The following is a 19,106-nucleotide window of genomic DNA, read 5'->3' as shown; positions in this document are numbered from 1 at the left end:
TACTGTTGAACTGCTTCTGGTGCATGAAAAACACCTCCTCCTTGCCCTGTTGTTTAGCTAAGCAGGAATGGAACACAGGTCTATAAAAAAAATAGGAGAGATTAGGGGAAACACTACAAATTTGGAGGTAGAAGACAGGGTAGATATGCATCTTATAGAATTGAATCAGAGATGCATAAGCTTTCATGAGCAAATCCTCACTTTATCAGATTTTAAAAATGCATCTAACCTGAGTGAACGTAAAAGGCATATTAAGTAAGGCATGCAAAATATAATTCAGTGTTGAAAATGAAATATATGTGGTGTATGGTCCTTTGCATGCATACACACACATGCACACATACACTATATATATAGAGCGTTCATATATATAAACATATAATGGATCATGTCATACAAAGTAGAAATGTTTTGCACAAAAGTGAAGTTTTGAAATATTATCTCCTATTGCAGTTGTTCAATGAGTTTCCATTGTCTTTAATGAAGTCTGATATCACTTGAAAAGTATTATACACATCTAAGTCTCCTTTAATATTTAAGGAGCAAAGTTCTTGGATGCATAGTAGTAAGTCCAATTTTTAGGGGAGGGGGTGTTATTTTTTTTTCAGAAGAAATCCTGGTTTGTTTGTTTTTCAAACACTACCCATAAAAATTTATTATCTGTTACGGTTTAAAAACCAAAGGCCAGATATTCAGTTTACATTATTTTGTTGATGTAAGTTGAGCTATGACAATAGTGTATTCCAAATCTATAGACAGCAGGGGTGTGTGAAATGAGCCATATTCTATTGCATTTGGCCCGTATTCAGGACTGTGATTCAATTCATTGATTCGTATCACTCTCCCGATTCAATTCAGCTGAATCTGAATCTGAAGATTCAGTGCTGATTCGGAGTATCAGTGATTCGGCCATAGACACAGCTTTAAATATTTTTTCTACATACCTTGAGGTACCAGGCGCAGCTCATGAACACTGTGATGGTGGGGTGGATGGAGCATCCCACAGGAGTGTGCCCCCCCCCCCGTGTGCTCAGTGGTAAACCTGGAAGTGGACCAGAAGTACTTCAGGTCCGCTGGGGAGTGGTCAGCCCCACCCCCCATGCTCCCTTGGCTCAGCGATTGGCCATGGGGAGACCCCGGGTTTCCCCCCAGACCCAGGAGGCACCAGTCGCTGAGCCAGGGAGATACGAGGGGAGGCCCCAGCATGCTTCCTGGCAGACCTGGAAGTGGGCTTGAAGTGCTTCTGGTCCACTTCTAGGCCTGCTGCTGAGCACACTGGAGACCCCCCCATGCTCCTGTGAGACACTACATCTGCCCCAGCATCTCAGCATTCATGAGCTGCCTGGTACCTTGAGGTATGTAGAAAAAACATTTTAAGCTGTGTCTTGGTTTGAATTATTGAATCTTTCCAAATCTCTCCGAATCAATTTGGAAGGTTCCGATTCAGTTTGGAAAGATTAAAGGGTCTCCTGATTTGCTTCGGAGATTCGGCCACCAAAGCAGGACAAATCTTTGCCAAATCAAGTTAGCAACCGAAGCTTCACACAGCCCTAACAGATGGGTAGTGTTCTATGAGACTCAGCCTTGTGGTTTTAGAATGTCTTTTATTCATCTCATTTACACTCAAGGAATGCAGTATTAAAAATATACATTGTTCTTAATAGATTCATATGTATATATCTTCTCCTGTGTATGCTGACATACATTTTCCAGGGTAATATGAGTAATTATAAACTTCACTACAATACTCAAGCAACCAACTAATTCCTCTTCCATGCTTACATGGAAATTTTACAGACTGGAAATTTTAAAATTCATCCCATTAATTAGGATTTATAACATTTACTATTTACACACACAACATATTTTTGAAAATTCTGAGAAAGATGATAATTTCTTAAGAGCAGTTTTGTGTTTCCATGCAGTCTGAGGATGACTTGGCTGAGAAGATGAGAAGCAATGAAATACTGCAAAAAGCCATCAGTACCTACGAGGAAGTGGCCAGCCTGCCAAATGCCCCTACTGATCTGATAAAACTGAGTTTGAAACGTCAAGCAGACAGGCAGCAATTCCTTGGTAAGACAAATAAGGCTTAGATCTATGTGATAAATATGTAGAACTTCTAGGTGACATTTTCAAATGCTGAAAAAAATTAGGAATTCACTTCTATTGATTTTTCAGCAAGATTTACATTTTTAAATTCCGTACATTCATCGTAAAAAATCTCACCCTGCAATGCTGTTAGTATTCAATTTATAGTACTGGCTACAAATTCATTATCCAAGACTGGGGGCATATTGTGCTAAGTGCTGTGCATGAGGACAGTGAAAGAGGGTCCCTGACTCAATTCCCCCCTGCCCCCCACCCCAACCAACTAAACAAAAGCGTTCAAGCAAAGATAGAAGAGAAAGGTGGTGGTGTGTCTGTTTGGCAGAAGAACTGGAGCACTGTGAAATTAATTGATTTACCGGTGGCCACACAGGAAGTATGCTTCAGTACTAGGAGCTGAACTCAATTCTCCTAAGAATGCTTCTATCCACAAGATAATCCTCTCTCTCTGGATGTTTCGGAAAGTTTTACTTCTCTAAAGAAAACATTCTGCATACATATTTTGAGGTTTCAAAAGGCTAGTTTGAAGTTGTAGATGAACTGTTAAGAGATTGTAACTGTTAATTATCATCAATATATAATATATTATCAAACAGAAGATCTCATGTTATTACCCATAAGCCTTTTGGCAGTTTTGTTTGATTAATATAATATACCTTATTAACTTCTTCCAGTGAGTAACTAATTAGTAACATATTTGGCAAGGTATTACCCCATAAGTTGTGAAGTGTTACTTATCTTAGTAATGTGATTTGTTAGACCTCGTGGGGGAGGTTTAAAGTAAAATTTTCTAATCACCCAATCAACTCTACATGCAGGGATGATTAGAGCAGGGATACTTAATCACCGGCACACAGTCCAGATCCAGCCCACGGAGCAATGTCATCCAGCCCATGAGTGGCAACATTAATTGCTGCTCTCCTGCTGCCAAATTTCTGGACCCGTAGGAGTCCCAAGGCCTAGATAATGTGGCCCTGTATAGGGCCACATGCAGGTGTGTGGAGCCGTTTCCAGGCACATGGGGTCACGTTTGGGTGCACAGTGCTAGACCAGCAGGGACTGCATTCAGGTTCACAGCATCCAACCAGCACAGGTTATGTCTGGCCACATGGCACCAAGACCTTTATCGTCTGTTACCCACCTCTCCAACCTCTCTGGACCTTCTCCAACTTCTCCACATCCTTTTTAAAATGTGGAATCCAGAACTTCATTCAGTACTCCACTTCCCATGTCTTGTACCTAATGCTTCTATTGATGCAGCCAAAAGCTGCATTCACCTGTGTACACCTGCATCACACTGCAGACTTGTATTGAGTTTATGGTCTCCCAAGTATCTCAAGTCCTTTTTCATAATGCTGCCATCTAGCCAGGTGTCACCACTTTCATATTTGTGTTTTTGATTATTCCTCCTGAGGTGTAGCACATTTTAACTTCATCTTCTTAGCTGTAACCCAACTGCCCAATCTGTCAAGATACTTCTGAATAGTGCTTGCATCCTCCAGTGTGGTCACAGTCCTTCCCAGTTTTGCATTGTCTGCAGACTTGCTCAAGAAGCTTTCTGTGCTGTCATCCAAATCATTAATAAATACATTGAGCAGCACTGGGCCCAGGACAGACCCCTGTGGGACTCCACTTAAAACCTACTGCCATTTTTACATGATCCCATTAATAGATATCCTTTGCTTGCAGGTATTGAGCCATTTATCTATCTACCTAATAGTATTTTTATCTAGCACATATTTCTCCAGTTTGTTTATGAGACGGTCATGTGGGACATTGTCAAAAGCCTTGCTGAAGTCCAGATGCACTGTATCCACAGCATTCCCTTCATTCACTCAAGTAGTTACTTTGCAAAGAAGATCAAGTTAGCTTGATACAATTTGTGTTTCATAAATCCATGCTGGCTGCTTCCTTCTCTAGATGCTTGCAAGTAGCCTTCCTTAGGATATGCTCCAGTAACTTCCTAGGTATTGAGGTGAGGCTAATCGGCCTATAGTTCCCTGGCCCTCCTTTTGGCTTTTTTTTAGAGGGGCACTAGATTGGACCTTTTCCAGTCCTTTGGTACCTGGCCCATCTCCTATGACTTCATAAAGCTCATTGCCAAGGGCACCAAGATCTCCTCTGCCAGTTCCTTCACTACCCTGGCATGAAGCTCATCTGGCCCTGCTGACTTTTATTATTTGGACACAACTGACTCTCTCTTTTGTTATCTCCTCAGCTTGCCCCCTTCTTTATCCAGATATTCCTTATTATGTGTCTGGCTGCATCATAATTTTTTTGTGAAGACTGAGGCAAAGTAGCTAGTGAGTAGTCCCACCTTCTTTGCATCTTTGGTTAGAAGTTCCCCTTGGCTTGTTAACAGAGGACCCACAGCTTCCTTGGCCCTTTTGTACTGGCCAACATACTTATAGAACCTTCTGTTGTTCTTAACCTCCTTTGCCAGATGCAGCTTATTCTTTACCTTTGCCTTCCTGATTGACCCTGCAGGTTGTTGCTGTTTCCTGGTATGCTTCCTTCACCTATCCATTCTTCCATTGTCTGTATGCTCTCTTTATGCATTTGGGATATTTTAGAAGCTTCTTGTGCAGCCACATTGATCCCTTGCCATTCTTCTTTTGATTCTATCATGTCAAGACAGTTTCTTTTGGGGTTTGTGGCCTTTAAAAGCTCCCAGCCCTCCTTGGTGCCTTTATCCTTCAATCTATCTTCCAGTAATACCATGCCTATTAACTCCTTAAGTCAAATGAAATCTGCCTCTGAAATCTAGCATCCTAATTTTGCTGACCTCATGCTTTCCCTGTCTCACAATTTGGAATTGTATTTTATCATGATTGCTTACTCCCAAATTACCCATCACCTTCACATCCCCCACCAGTTCTTCCCTGTTAGGACAAGATCCAAGCTAAATTATCCCCTAGTTGTATCCTCCACTTTCTGGAACAGAAAGTTGTTTTCCACACAAGTTAGGAATCAGCTGGGCATTTTACGTTTGGCTGCCTTGTTCTTTCAGCAGATGTCCAGAAAATTGCAATTTCCGATTACTACCATCCCATAGCTTTTGGATAGATGTGTCACCTTCTTGAAGATTGCCTCATTCACTCTCTCTTCCTGATTAGGTGGCCTATAATAAATCCCCACCATTATATTGGTGCTGTATCTTTCAGCTTTCATCCTCACCCAAATGCATTCTGCTTTTCTGTCTTCTTCCTCCTCGGGAACAAGTATATGTGTGTTTGACTTACAAGGTAATACCACCACCTTTTCTCTCAGCCCCGGTCTTCCAAAACAGTGCAACTCTCCATGTTGATGTTCTAGTCATAAGAGCTGTACCACCAGGTCTCTATGATGCCAATCAGATCATAATTTGTTTCACGGGCTCCAGCATCCAGCTTATCTTGTCTATTCCCCATCCATGCATAGGATTTATTTTGCATTTTGGCCTACTCACTTCCCTTTTCTTCTTCTTTTTGCAGTCCTGTGGTGCTCTTTTCCAGAGTTAAGTGACTTATTTTGAGTCCTTTCCCCTCTGGGCTGTGTGATCTGTTGCTGAAGGGCTTTGATCACTATCCTCTGTGGAACATAATTTAAAGCCCTCCTTACTAGGTTGGCCAGATGATGCCCAAAGATGCTTTTCCCCATTCTCGTCAGATGGATCCCATCTCTTGATAGCAGTCCTCCTCCCAAGAGCATCTGCCCAGTGTTAAAGAAGCTGAGGCCTTCACGTTGACACCACCATGTCAGCCACTTGCAGGATATGGTGGTCTTTGCTTGGATTTTATAGCCATCTCTCATATCCCTTCTCAGCCCTTCACCTTCCAAACTGAAAAGCAGTGCAATCCTTGCTTTCGGTGAGAGCCTTCACATAGTTAACGTTAAGAACATGCTTAAATTCTTTGATAAATTGAGGCCTCAATTGGTGTTAAAATGTGTAGCACTTTGAGACCTGAATATGTAAGGAAACTATAAAATCAGTGTCTTGTTATTCTAATTACTGCAGTACATATAATTCTCCACTAGAGGCTCCCATAATACTGGATGATATGTTTGATATGCAGTTCCCTTAAGGTATTTACTGTAAGACTATACAAATGACAATAAACTAAATAAATGTATTCATATATACTAAAGTCCATTCTGTGTTTGCATCAAAAGTGATCATTAATAAAACTAGAGAACTCTTTTAACTTGTATTTTCTCAGAATATGTAATAGATAAGTAGGTTGTATTTAGTATTTGCAAATGACATTCTCTCATAATTTATTTTTGTTGAATCAAATTAGGTCGCATGAGAGGATCTCTGGTTACTCTGCAAAAATTAGTTAATCTGTTTCCCAATGATACTTCATTAAAGAATGACCTTGGAGTAGGTTACCTTTTGATAGGGGATAACAGCAATGCGAAGAAAGTTTACGAGGAGGTAAGCTTCCATTTCAGTTGGGAAAATGTAATAAGCTCAAATATATTTATTCTGAGGAGGTCTTACTTTTAGCTGCTTTAATTTTTTTTAAATATATCATGTATTTTGGTCTAGCATAATAAATAACATTTTTGCTAGTAAATCATTTTTTATTTTGTAACTCAAATATTCCTGTTACCAATGTGCTACTTAACTAATAAGGTAAAAGGGATTATGTAACTAGCATAAATTTGCCTCCTTTGTCCCATAGTAACCTGCTGTCCCTACATATTTATAATGTAAAATATAAACGTAATGCTCACAGTAATACAGGAAATCCTCAGTTTATCCATAGGACAGAATGCAGAAGAGATCAAAAAAACCAAAACAAACCATCCTCTGTTCTGTAGGGATCAGGGCTTGTGGATGGAGGTGATATCTTTTATTAAACCAACATGGATGGATAAACTGCATTGTCAGGAAACCCTCTTATATGGATGGAAATTCACCCAGTCTGCTAAGGCAGGAGCCACCATAGCCCAGTCCGCCTGTGGGGCTGTGAAAGCTGAATGAAGAGAGACCATGACTGTTTCCTGACAATGATGGTGCATTTATTGGACCATTTAAGCCTGAGGGTTAATTTAGGTTGGCTGGCAGCAGCAGAAGGCTGTTGGTCTGAGCCTGGAAAATGGAGCAGACTGCTAGGTATGTGTACTGGGTCTAGAGGCAAGCCCTGCCCTCAGTGTAATCAGAAGAACTTGTTTCTCCCGGGATCCTCACAGGGAGGAGATTGGGATTACATTGTATGCCAGGTATAGGGGATGGTTGTAGTTAGAAGGGAGAATTTGCCTCCAACACACAACAGCTCCCAGATACTTCCAGATACTGTTACTGCAGCTTTGGCAGTTCATAGGATAATAGGAAAGTAGGGAGGAAGGGACCTCATCAGTTCACTTAGTCCAGACCCCTGCACAAGGCAGGATCATTCCTGACTAAGCCATCCCATTCAAATGTCTAATTCAGTAGTTCTCAGCCTTTTTAGATGCATGGAATCCTTTGGAAAATGCCAGCTTTAGTTTTCCTTTCTTTTTTTACCACTACAGAAAAATAATAGAGCAATTCTTTTGTTGCAAAGAACCCAGACAAGCCAAAACAAGTCAGAATGTTTTGACACTGAATTCCTGTTTAAAATGTCTGGGTTTATCTTGTGAATCATATGTGCACACCTCACAAGGCCCACAGAACTCCCACCCGGACAGTGGTGGAAGCAGCAGTGAGAGCCATCGGACAAGCCACTCCTGAATCGATGGCACGCAGCGGCAGAAGCTGCCCCACCCCTTCCCCATGCCCTCTCACCCCAGTCTTTTATCCACCTTACAGTCCATTTGGTCCATACTTCCTCAGCTTGCTTGCAAACCATGCTTAAGCCAAGGTATATCATGTCCACTGCTTTCCCTGCATCTACAGAGCCAGCCATCTTATTGTAGAAGACAATCAGGTGGGTCAGGCATGATTTGTTTTTGATGAATCCATGCTGATTGTTCCTAATCACCTTCTTCTCCTCCAAGTGCTTAGAAATGGATTCTTTGAGGAACTGCTCCATGATTTTTCTGGGGACTGAGGTGAGGCTGACAGGTCTGTAGTTCTCTGGATCCTCCTTCTTCCATCCCTTAAAGATGGGCACTATATTCCTTTTTCCAATTGTCTTGGACCTCCTCTGATCACCGTGAGTTTTCAAAGATAATAACCAGTGGCTCTGCAGTCACATCAGCCAACTCCCTCAGCACCCTTGGATGCATTGCATCTGGCCCCATGGACTTGTACACATCCAGCTTTTCTAAATAGTCCCTGTTCTTTCACCACAGAGGGCTGCTCACCTTCTCCCCCAAACTGTGCTGCCCAGTGCAGTAGTCTGGGAGCTGATCTTGCCTGTGAAGACCAAGGTAAAAAAAGCATTGAGCACGTCAGCCTTTTCCTCATCATCTGTCACTAGGTTGCCTCCCTCATTCAGTAAGGGAGCACACACTTTCCCTGACCTTCCTCTTCTTGCTAACATACTTGTAAAAACTCTTGTTGTTATACTTCAAGTCCCTTGCTGGGTGCTCCAGTTGTGCTTTGGCTTTTCTGACCTCAACACTGCTTGCCCAAACAACACTCTTATACTTCTCCCAAGTTGTTTGTCCAAGCTTCCACTTTTTGTAAGCTTCCTTTTTGTGTTTGATCTCACTGAAGAGTTCTCTGCTAAGCCAAACTGATCACTCACCACATTTGCTATTCTTCCTCCACATCAGGATGGTTTGTTCCTGCGCCCTCACTAAGGTTTCTTTAAAATACAACCAGCTCTCCTGGACTCCTTTCCTCCTCAGAGTAACTTGTTAGGGGGTCCTGCTCATCAGTTCCCTGAGAGAGTCAAAATCTGAAGTCCAGGTCCATATTCTGCTGCTCTTTTTTCTTCTTTTTGTCAGGATTCTGAACTCTATCATTGCGTGGTCACTGCTGCCCAACTTCCCTGTCTGTGAGCCGCAGGTCAAGAAGAACAAAGCCCCTAGTTGGTCTTTCCAACACTTGCACCGGGAAGTTGTTTCCAACACTCTCCAAAAACTTCCTGGATTGACTATGCACTGCTCCAAGCAGAAGTCAGGGTGATTTGAAGCCCCCCATGAGAACCAGGGTTTGTGATCTGGAAACTTCTGCTACTTGTCTGAAGAAAGCCTCACCTATCTTATCCTAGTCTACTGGTCTATAGGAGACACCCATCACAACACCACCCTTGTTGCTCTCCCGTCTAACCTTGACCCAGAGACTTCAACAGTCCTGTCTCCATTTTCATACTGGAGCTCTAAGCAATCATACTGCTCTTTTACATACAGTGCAGTTCCTCCTCCTCTTCTCCCCTGTCCTTCCTGAACAGTTCTTCATCCATGACAGTGCTCCAGTGATTCAAACTATCCCACCAAGTCTCTATTATTCCAATCGCATCATAGTTCCTTGACTGTGAGGACTTAATTCTTCCTACTTGCTTCCCAGGCTCTGTGTATTTGTGTACAGACATCTGAGGTGACTAGCCAATTGCCCTGCTTTCTCAGGAAGAGTGAATCCTCCCCTGTTCCCCCTCCTACTTCTGCTTCCTCCAGGTCCCCTGCTTCCCCACTTACCCCGGGGCTTTGTTCTCCATCCACCAGTGAACCTAGTTCAAAACCCTCCTCACTAGATTAGCAAGCCTGTCTTCAGAGATTCTCTTCCCTCTCTTTGTCAGGTGGATCCTGTCTCTTCCTAGCAATCCTTCTTGGAACAACATCCAATGATCAAAGAAGCTGGTGACACCACGTGTACAGCCATGCATTGATCTGCATGGAGAGGATGTTCCCTCTCCTACCAAGGCCCTTCACCTTGGCCAGAGGGGTTGAGGAGAAGACCACCTGTGTCCCTGTCCCCTTCACCCTTGCATCCAGAGCCCTGTAGTTGCTCTTGATCAGCTCAGGGTCACCTCTGGCAGTATCATTGGTGCCCACATGTATAAGCAGCATGGGGTAGTAGTCAGAGGGTCAAATGAAGTTCCACAGTGTCTCTCCGTTGCTTTTTCAAACCACCCTCATAGTCAAAAAGTTCTTCCTAATTTCCATCCTCAATTTCCTCTGTTGCAGTTTGAGGCCATTGCTCCCAGTTGTATAGACCTGGCCTTAGGATGTTGTGTTTAGTTGCTACTTTGGCACTCTGTCAGCATTTTCTGAGGAACAGGACCACAATAAAAAAATGGTAACTTTTAAACAGTTTACATCTCAGCTAAACCTACACAGAACTTCACAGGGCGAGAAAAGACACTACTTTTTCACCAGATTTGTCTTCCTGCCAAATTCATGTGTGCTGTAAACAGTGTAGGTGTTGAAGTTCTGCCTATAATTATTTTAATACTAATATATTGTAGGTACACACAAGAAAAGCAGACTGTTTGGACTGAGACTAGATATCCTGAACCAGTACTGGTCTCTTTAAATGTACGGTTTGGCATGTTTCTGCAGGAGTCATCTGCTACAATTGTTGCCTTTTGTAGTTTATTAAATACTTAAGTGAAATGTGATGCCCTGTCCTTGTGAAGAGCAAATAATGCCTCTTTAAATATTTGGGAAATAATACATCTTCTGTTTATCAGCCTTGTCAACCAAATCCTGACTCAATTTGTAGATTAGCTTTTACACAGGAAAACATTCATAGATTTCAGCAAGAATTTTGAGAGAAGGACAATTTAATTCATAGACTGGGGATCTGAAACACTGGTTTCAATCCTGGGTCCCGCACCAACTTTTTGTGTGGCTTTGAGCAAATCACTTAGGCCCCATGTGCATATTACACTTGAGGCAAGATTAACCCATTAATCGCACCTTTAAGTGTCACCCAGCCACATGTTCCATTCATTTAATGGTGAGATAGAAAGAGGAATAAGCTAAAAGTTATTCCACAACATATGTGTAATAACTTGGTAGCTGCCTCCTATCACGCCATTAATTGACTGGAGCTCCCAGCTGAAGGGGTCCATGCAGAGCCCCAAGCCTGGGAGCTCCCAGCTGCAGGGGGCAGCCCAAACACCGCTGCAGCTTGGAAACCACAGCTGCTGGATCTCCGAGCTGCGGGAGCGCTCTGTGCACTTCTGTGGCTGGGAGACAGCTGCTGCTATCTGCCAGCCATGGGGGCTCCACATTCACTCCTGCAGCTGAGGGACTAATGCTGCAATCTGTCAGCCACAGGGGCACTCCACCATGGGGGCTCCCAGGCATAGGAGCTTCTTTCTTGCTCGTGCATGGAGAGCCCAGGACCAGGCCCCCCCACCCCACACCAGCCATAAGATACAGTGAGATCTGATTTGCAATCAATCTTACAGTCACTGACACCTCCTGCCATGTGGTATGGCAGGAGGCATAATGATATAGATTGTACATTAGATCCCATCGTGCTTTTACTGGCATGCATAGAGGAGCCCTTAATCTCTGCTACCACAATTCACCTTCTTTAAAATGAGATTAATATTTTATTTCCCATACACCTCATCTATCTTTTTAATTTAGATTGTTAGCTCTTAGAGTTGTCAGGAATTGTTTATGCCATAGTATACTGCCTTGCACAAAGACCTAAGTCTGCCTGTGTTACTAAATGCCATGTAATACAAATAATAACAGCAATAACCGCTGCTTTCCATCACAAGAAATGAGTCAGGATCTCAGTATCTGGCCTAGTGTGTAAAAGCAAGTTGTTGTTTTTTCAACCCCCTTACGGAAAAGTGTTTTCTGTTTGTTTTTAATCATTCACTTACCATGTATTTGGGTTTTTTAGAGTACTGTGTGTGGTGTCAAATGTCCTCAATTTTCCTTAATTTCATTTCCAGTCACTATTTGGTGCTCATCATTTCAAAGGGTCAAGTCCTGAAATTCTAGGTCAGTGATAAGATGACTTAAAGAAACCTAAATAACTCCAATCTATGAAAATACTGGTGAAAATCATCTTTCATTTCATTTTGAAATAATTACCTGACTTCAAGCATGTAGGTTTTTTTCTCACAACAGTGAATAAATCACGTAAGATAATGGTTTTAATGAAACTCCTTACGTGAAGTTTTTACCTGTTGAGGTATCATCGGCTGTTGCAAAGGAAACAAAATAATCTAAATGTGTGTCTTAATAGGTAAAGACTTTTCAGTTTGTATTTGGTAGTTCATCTGCTTATTTTTGATTGAGGCCATCGTTACTGTAACATCAGAACTGGATACTGAAAATGAAATATAAGCAGAATTGTTTCATAAGTTTTCTTTCCCCAAAATTTTCAATAAGGTGTCAGCAGCTTTGAAAGTGTTATAGTCAGATTTTTATTTTAGACATCTTAAATGAAACATATCCTTTTTACTTCAAGGATGGCAAGCCTAAATATCAAAAGACTGTACAGCTATAGTTTAAGATGTGGGAAATATGTCCCATTTCTTAGCAAGTACTTTATCAGACTCTCTGCTGTACCACAGCTGGAAAGAAATAGAAAGGGTTTTAGTTTCTTCCTTTTTGTTTGATGTCCATCTTTTGAATCCTTTATTTAGGAAATGAAGTACAGTATGTTGGAAGTAATTCTTTAAGAAGTCAGGATTACATTTATTTTTCAGAGGTCTACAGATCATGATTTAGCACTATTTAAGAGGCTGTTCATATGCAGAGCAAGTGATCCAAAGGCAAATTTTCTCTCTGTCCCTTTGTGCCACATATTGGTTATTATTCTGAATACCTGAGGTTATTATCTGAAGTTTATTTCTGTACCCATGGTTAGTACTTAATGGGCAGTTTAGCATAACTTGTTACCAAACATAATTAATATTGTACAGAACGCTATGTTAATGCAATTGACATAGAATATCTTTACTCTAATTTATGCTGATACTGTTCCTTTGCTTCATGGCAGGGGTCATGAATATAGATCTTGCTTATATGCAGCTAGGTATATTTAACACAAGCTGTTCTGCCTGCTAATTAGATGCACTGCTCTTGTAATAAAAACAAATTATAACAAAATGATAAGGCCTTTAAATCGTTTGGAAATCATTGTTTGGTCACATTTGGACTAGTATTTGAGCCTGTATATACCCATCTGGAACAAAATTATCCCTTAGTTTATCACTACTAGCACTTCACAAAAACCAGTATCCAAAATTTGTTTTTTTTTTAAGCTGCACAAATTGCATTAGATAAAGTACATTTATACAGTCAAGCAGTCAAGTGTCAGTGTGTGTATGTTGGAAATGTGACGTCCATATATGTCTTCTCTCTAAGTGTGTTTGTCGTTGGGGTTTCTTTTTTCTTCGCTTTTTTTTTTAAAGAACTGGTATGTTTGCCAAAATGAACCAACGGTTATATATGGTGTTGTGTCTCTTTGTTTATTGTTGATATGGATTCTCAGTCAGTTAGGATTGAGACACACTGGTCTATAAAACACTGTAGCCAGATCATGTCATATCAAAGACAGTGCTGTTTTCCTGGCACTAGTGGTTATGATGATGCTCAGGGTGAATTTTAAATCCATAGTTTTACTAGTTATTCTTATCTCTATTTTTAGCCAGATTCTGTATTGGCTTATGCCTTTGCAATACTTTATTCCAAAATGAATATAAAATGCTATCATTCTTCCTTTGCTTGGATTTTACACCCACTCTACACTCATCTTGCATAGATATAAATGACTATTTGAGCTTTGCCATCTCACAAAATCCAGATCGAGGAAAAGGATAAAAGTACTTGCTCCAAGAACAGTTTCAGAGGCTGATCAGGCTCCTGTTTATTTTAAAGGGAGCATTAAGTTAGACAATGACTGGAAATGGGAGAGGGGAAATGGATGCAATATCTATCTTTGCATTTTAAGGGTTGTCCATTTTTATGTGTTTTTAAAAACATAAAATAAATTAACCGCAAATCAGGTTAGCAATATTTCAGATATATGGTTGACATACACAATTAGAGTAACAGATATATAGGTCTACGAGGAACTTCAGGCGATTATCTAGTCCATTCCTCTCTTCCCTCACCACCAAGGTAAAAATGGACTAGCAAGTATGTCTAACATGGTCTTGAAAACTTCCAATGATTGTTCTGAAGCATCTCAAAACATAGAGAATGGAAGTGGTGAACACAGTTTGAAGGCCTTGGAGTTTAGGCTTCACCAGCTTTGTGCAATGACCATTATTCACCTGAAATACTCCAACTATACAGGGCTGAGGGCTTTATTACCTTCTCTCCCCCACACAGACAGAACCTTTCAAGCACTGTTCTCCAGTGCACCTGCATTTAACCTACTAGCACCTCACTGTTTTCTTCCCTATAGAAGAAAAATTAACTTAAGCTAGAACTCAAGAATTCCTGAAGTTTCAGAGGGTATAGGTTCAGTTTAGGACAGCTTAGTTGCTACTGACACAACCACTCAGGAGTATAGAAGCAGGCTAGATCCTGTCAAGCACTGCAAGTCTTTCACTACCTGCTCACTACCCTTTGTGTCCAAAAGCAAGAGACAAGTTCCCTAGAAATGCAGTGAGAGAGAATTCATAAAGAGGTTCAGCTTACTATAATACAAAGATTCATGGGATGGATTTCTCTTCCATAAATCTTAATGCCTCAAATGACTTAATGCACTTAAGGTTGTTGGTTGTAGCCATGTTGGTCTAAGGACATAGGCAGACAAGGTTCTTTGGGTAGGTGTGATATCTTTTATTAGACCAACTAAATAGTTGGAAAAATTGTTCTCTGCAGACTTTCAGGCACAAATGCCCTTCAGGCATAGGGAAAGTCTGTTGATGTTTATGTGCTTTCCTGGATAGGAAACGCATCATTTTCTTAATTTCCACCGACTTACATTCTCACTGTTTGGCCTCTTATCATACTTTTAGCTTATTTCATTCCTTGGAGATCGCAGAACAACTACAGAGTTTCCCTATGCCTGAAGAAGGGTGTTTGTGCCCGGGAGCATGCAAAGATCTTTGTGTCAACTACTCAGTGGTCTAATAAAAGATATCACATCTACCCAAAGAACCTTGTCTGTCTAATGCACTTCAGTGTTTCCTCACAGTGTGTATCTTCACTGAAGCCATGGTGCTTCTTGGCTGGATAAATTAGCTCATACTGAGTTTCTTGCTGCTGATGTGGTTATCTCTATGCTACACAGCAGTTACTTCAAGTGTAGTGTAGATGTGCCCATTGGGTGGCTGTTCTCACTCAGGCTAATGTGAGGCAAGTAACTAGACTATAGAATAACTCTCATTACCTCTACAGTGAAGATTTACTCTGAGACATGACAGGGAGAAAGGAAAAGAGAAAATAATATAATGGAACAGCTAATTAAGTTAACATGCTTATGGTTAAGTTAATTTCTGCAGCTGCTAATCTTTGGCCATAAAGATATGTTTGTGACTGTTACTTTATCTGTAAAGTATTGTGGAGAGATACAAAAGGCTGTGTGTAGGTTGTTAGAGAATGAAGGATAAAATACAATTTTGTTAAACCACAACATCCTAATACATTGGCTCAATCTGGTTTCCATGTACTGAGCAAACCTATTTTGAAAATAGAGCCATAAATAAATAAAAGTTGCTTATTTGTTTCCCTTAAAATAGGTTCTGAGTCTGGCTCCAGATAACGGCTTTGCTAAAGTACATTATGGATTCATCCTCAAGGCAGAAAACAAAATAGCTGAGAGCATTCCATATTTGAAGGTACAGTAATATTTCCATATGTTATATTTTCCATTATAAAATTCCCTATTTTACGAGTAGAAAAATATTAGAAGTAAGGGTGCACCAATAGAGATTTTTTGGGCCGCTACTGATGGCTGATTTTTAAGGAACCATATCGGCCAATACTGATCCAATTCTGATATGCAGTCCCGCAGCATTGAGAGTGGCATCCAGCTGGTAAGTCTGTTGTGGGGGAAAGGGCAGCAGGAGAGAAGGGGTGTGGGGGGTGGTGGATCAAGGCTCCCACAGTGAGGAAAGGAGTGGGGATGGAGCTGGAGTAGGGGCAGGGGCAGGGGCAGAGGCAGGTGCTGCCCAGCTGGTGCGGGCAGGGCACAGGACAAAGCTGGCTTATCTAGGGGGCCGTGGGGAGGGAGACGGGGCAGCTTCTGCCACTTCACACACCCCAGGAGAGCATGGGGGGCATGTGCCCTGGGATTTATATGTGAGGTGGGGCGGGTTGGGCTGCCACTGCAGGCTGGGGCCAGGGCTGTACTGGGCTCTTCCTGGCAGGGGGGCTGGGGCGGGCCTATGCCCCTCCCTTCCCCCTCACCCATTCCCTCACAAAAGACTTAGTAGGTGGACCCAGCTGCTCTCCGCACTCCCCCAAGCTGTGCTCCTGGCTGCGTGCATGCACGGGGCATTTATCGGCCTCATCAGACAAAAGAAGCCAATTGTCGAGACTCAATTTTCTTCATATTAGTGCCGATCCAATATGGGACCCATGTATTGTTGCACCTCTAGTTACAAGAAAGGAAAAAAACAAAGTAACACAGATCTATCCTTAAATATGGTAATTATAAGTGATGGTTATTACCCCAAAATGCATTTAAAATTGCAGAGGTCTGCTCCCTGTAAACTGAAACAACCTTATACATCAGAGATTAAGATTTAAGCACAAAGTATATTTTCTTGATTACTAATACGATACTCATATGAGATGGGCAAATTTCATTGTCTGGTTTTTTTAAGGTGGCCAAATTTCTAGTTGTCCATTTTTGAATGCTCTTGAATGTTTATGAGGACACATGATAATATTAACTCCAACTTGTCATTTCTACTAAAATTAATAAGGGTGGAAATGGGAGAGTTTGAAAAAAATTACATTTTTTTTAAGTTTTCTTTTTGTCTGAAATGAGTGGTATATTTTGTCAAACAGGTTAACAAAGAAATGTATGCTGCCTATATTTACACACTACTATACTTTATAGTGCTTACCTCTTGCATGGAATTAGGAGCTTATTTGTAATAATCAGATTGACTCTTGGTTTTTATTGGTGTTTATTTCATTCTTTCCCTAGGAAGGACTAGAATCTGGTGACCCTGGCACGGATGATGGACGCTTTTATTTTCATTTGGGTGATGCCTTACAGAGAGTTGGAGACAAAGAGGTACAAGTTCTATGAATTCTTGTAATAAAAGATCAGACCTCTACTGTGCTGTACACCCTGCCTTGAATCTAGGAAGATGCTTAAGAAAGGGTTTGTCTTTCAGTATGTGAGTAATTCCATTACCTTAAAGCAGAATTTGGTGTTTGGTGATACAGTGTAGGCTGCAAGATGCCAGCTATAGAAACTAAAAATGACAACAAGGATTGCTGATGGTTTGTGACTTACCTGGGACAGAAAACTGGCTTATATAAGCCAAGAGTAGAGAGGACAGCCAAGGATGCCTAGGCAGATTCAGTGAATGAGATTTTGGCTAACAGTGAAATATATCTCTTACTGCTACCCTTCAAGGTGGAATTAACCTACGGCACTTTTCCCCTAGGGCCAAAAATAGATTGTGTGTGTGTTTGCTATACTGAAACTGTGAGAAAACAACTTCTGGGAGTTTGGGAGCTCAATGAAAAAAATGACATCCATAGTACAAGGCATTGTGAAGTCTGAATTTGTGCTGGGGCTTGCTGTATACCTTTGTTTTAAAACAGGAGGCAAAAGAGAAAAGGCGAACCTCAGTATTTGTTTGCAAGAACCCCTTTCTTCATACCCTAACAGAAACAAATCTAGATCATTATGGCTTTTAGTTTATGAAATGTAGCAAATTCAAATTTACACATGTGAGTTAGTTCTGCTTCTTTAAAAGGCTCGCTGTTTGAAAATAGAGGTTGAATATTTCTGTTGACATGAAATGTAGGTCTCTGGCACATGTTACATTTAAGACGTGATTAGTCAGTTAATCAGGTCTTAAGTTGTGACCCAGCCATATATTAATGCAATGAATGCCATGATAAAACAAAGAGTAAGCCATAAAAACAGGTAATAACTTTGTGGCTGGTTCTTATCACACCATTAATTGAACATGTGGCCAAGCTGGGGCTCCCAGCTGTGGAGTGTACCTCTGTAGCTAGGAGCCCAGATCAGCTGATGGGTCTCCCAGCCTCAGGAGTTTTCTACTTGCTGGTGCAGGAGGAGCTTAGGATCGTGATCCTGAGCTCCCCCAGGATTGGCAATAAGGTGTGATGGGATCCATTGCTGGATTGCACAATTGCACTTCCTGCCATGCACATGTGGCCTAGCAGGAAGTGCAATTGTGAGCATCCTGCATCAGATCCCATCATGCCTTTGCTTGCACATCTGCCAGGGAACAAAAGGTTCCCTGATAAGGAGTAGGAACGGCAGAAAACAAGAAAGCATTATACATATGTATACGTAAACAATTTATATTATTTATCAGTGATCAGGAAATAAAAAGTACTGACATTCAAGCATTGTAGGAATGCAGAGCAGACTTCTGGAATATCTCAATACCAGTCAGTGAAATAAATGAATCTGCTCATAGTACTACTACAGTCAATGCAGTACTGGTCTGAATAAGAGTTTGGCTATGATCCTGTTTAGAACCAGATAAGCAGATGTGATGATTGGATTTTGTTATAAAATAACAAATGTTTTAGAACTGTCATAACTCCTTATAGGACAAATGTCCTGAAGAGAAAATATGCATGCCCAACTGACTATGTGCTAGCACTTGGATTTTTAAAATAGGATTATCTGATAAAAGTAACAGAATTCACACGCTTTTTTGCTCAAAAAAAATGATGTTCCCTGTGATAACCTGGCTTGTAAGAATCAGACTACAGTATCAAATATTATGTTGTAACTAGGTGTGGTGCTAGAGAGAGGCTTGGGGAGGCCATAGCCACCCCAAAATTTTCCTTAGCAACTCCATAGCCACCCTTCCCAGTGCCACCCCTTCCTTGCCTCCCACCCTACACAAGTGAACCTGGCCTGCTCCCACCTGCAGAGGCACAGCATTCCTGGCCCAGTTGAATAAGCCCCACCTCAGCCCCACCCCTGAGAAGAGGCTGGTGTTGCTCCTAGTTATAACTAATAGTACCACACAGACATAGTTAAT

General features: G+C 41.3%; 1 protein-coding gene across 5 annotated transcripts in view; it reads left to right on the top strand.

The window, feature by feature from the left end:
- Window positions 1-19,106, top strand: part of ASPH (aspartate beta-hydroxylase) — a 202,911-nt gene that overhangs the window by 157,700 nt on the left and 26,105 nt on the right. For all 5 annotated transcript variants that reach the window (XM_090040051.1, XM_090040049.1, XM_090040047.1 and 2 more), the window contains 4 exons: window positions 1,926-2,076; window positions 6,390-6,526; window positions 15,633-15,731; window positions 17,051-17,140. In XM_090040051.1, coding sequence (XP_089896177.1) covers window positions 1,926-2,076; window positions 6,390-6,526; window positions 15,633-15,731; window positions 17,051-17,140 — 477 coding nt within the window. The remainder of the gene's footprint in view (window positions 1-1,925; window positions 2,077-6,389; window positions 6,527-15,632; window positions 15,732-17,050; window positions 17,141-19,106) is intronic.

The sequence above is a fragment of the Crocodylus siamensis genome, chromosome 3, assembly GCF_052110815.1.
Source record: "Crocodylus siamensis isolate JL-2025a chromosome 3, ASM5211081v1, whole genome shotgun sequence".
In the NCBI taxonomy this organism is placed as follows: domain Eukaryota; kingdom Metazoa; phylum Chordata; order Crocodylia; family Crocodylidae; genus Crocodylus; species Crocodylus siamensis.
This window is presented reverse-complemented; position numbering and strand designations above follow the sequence as displayed.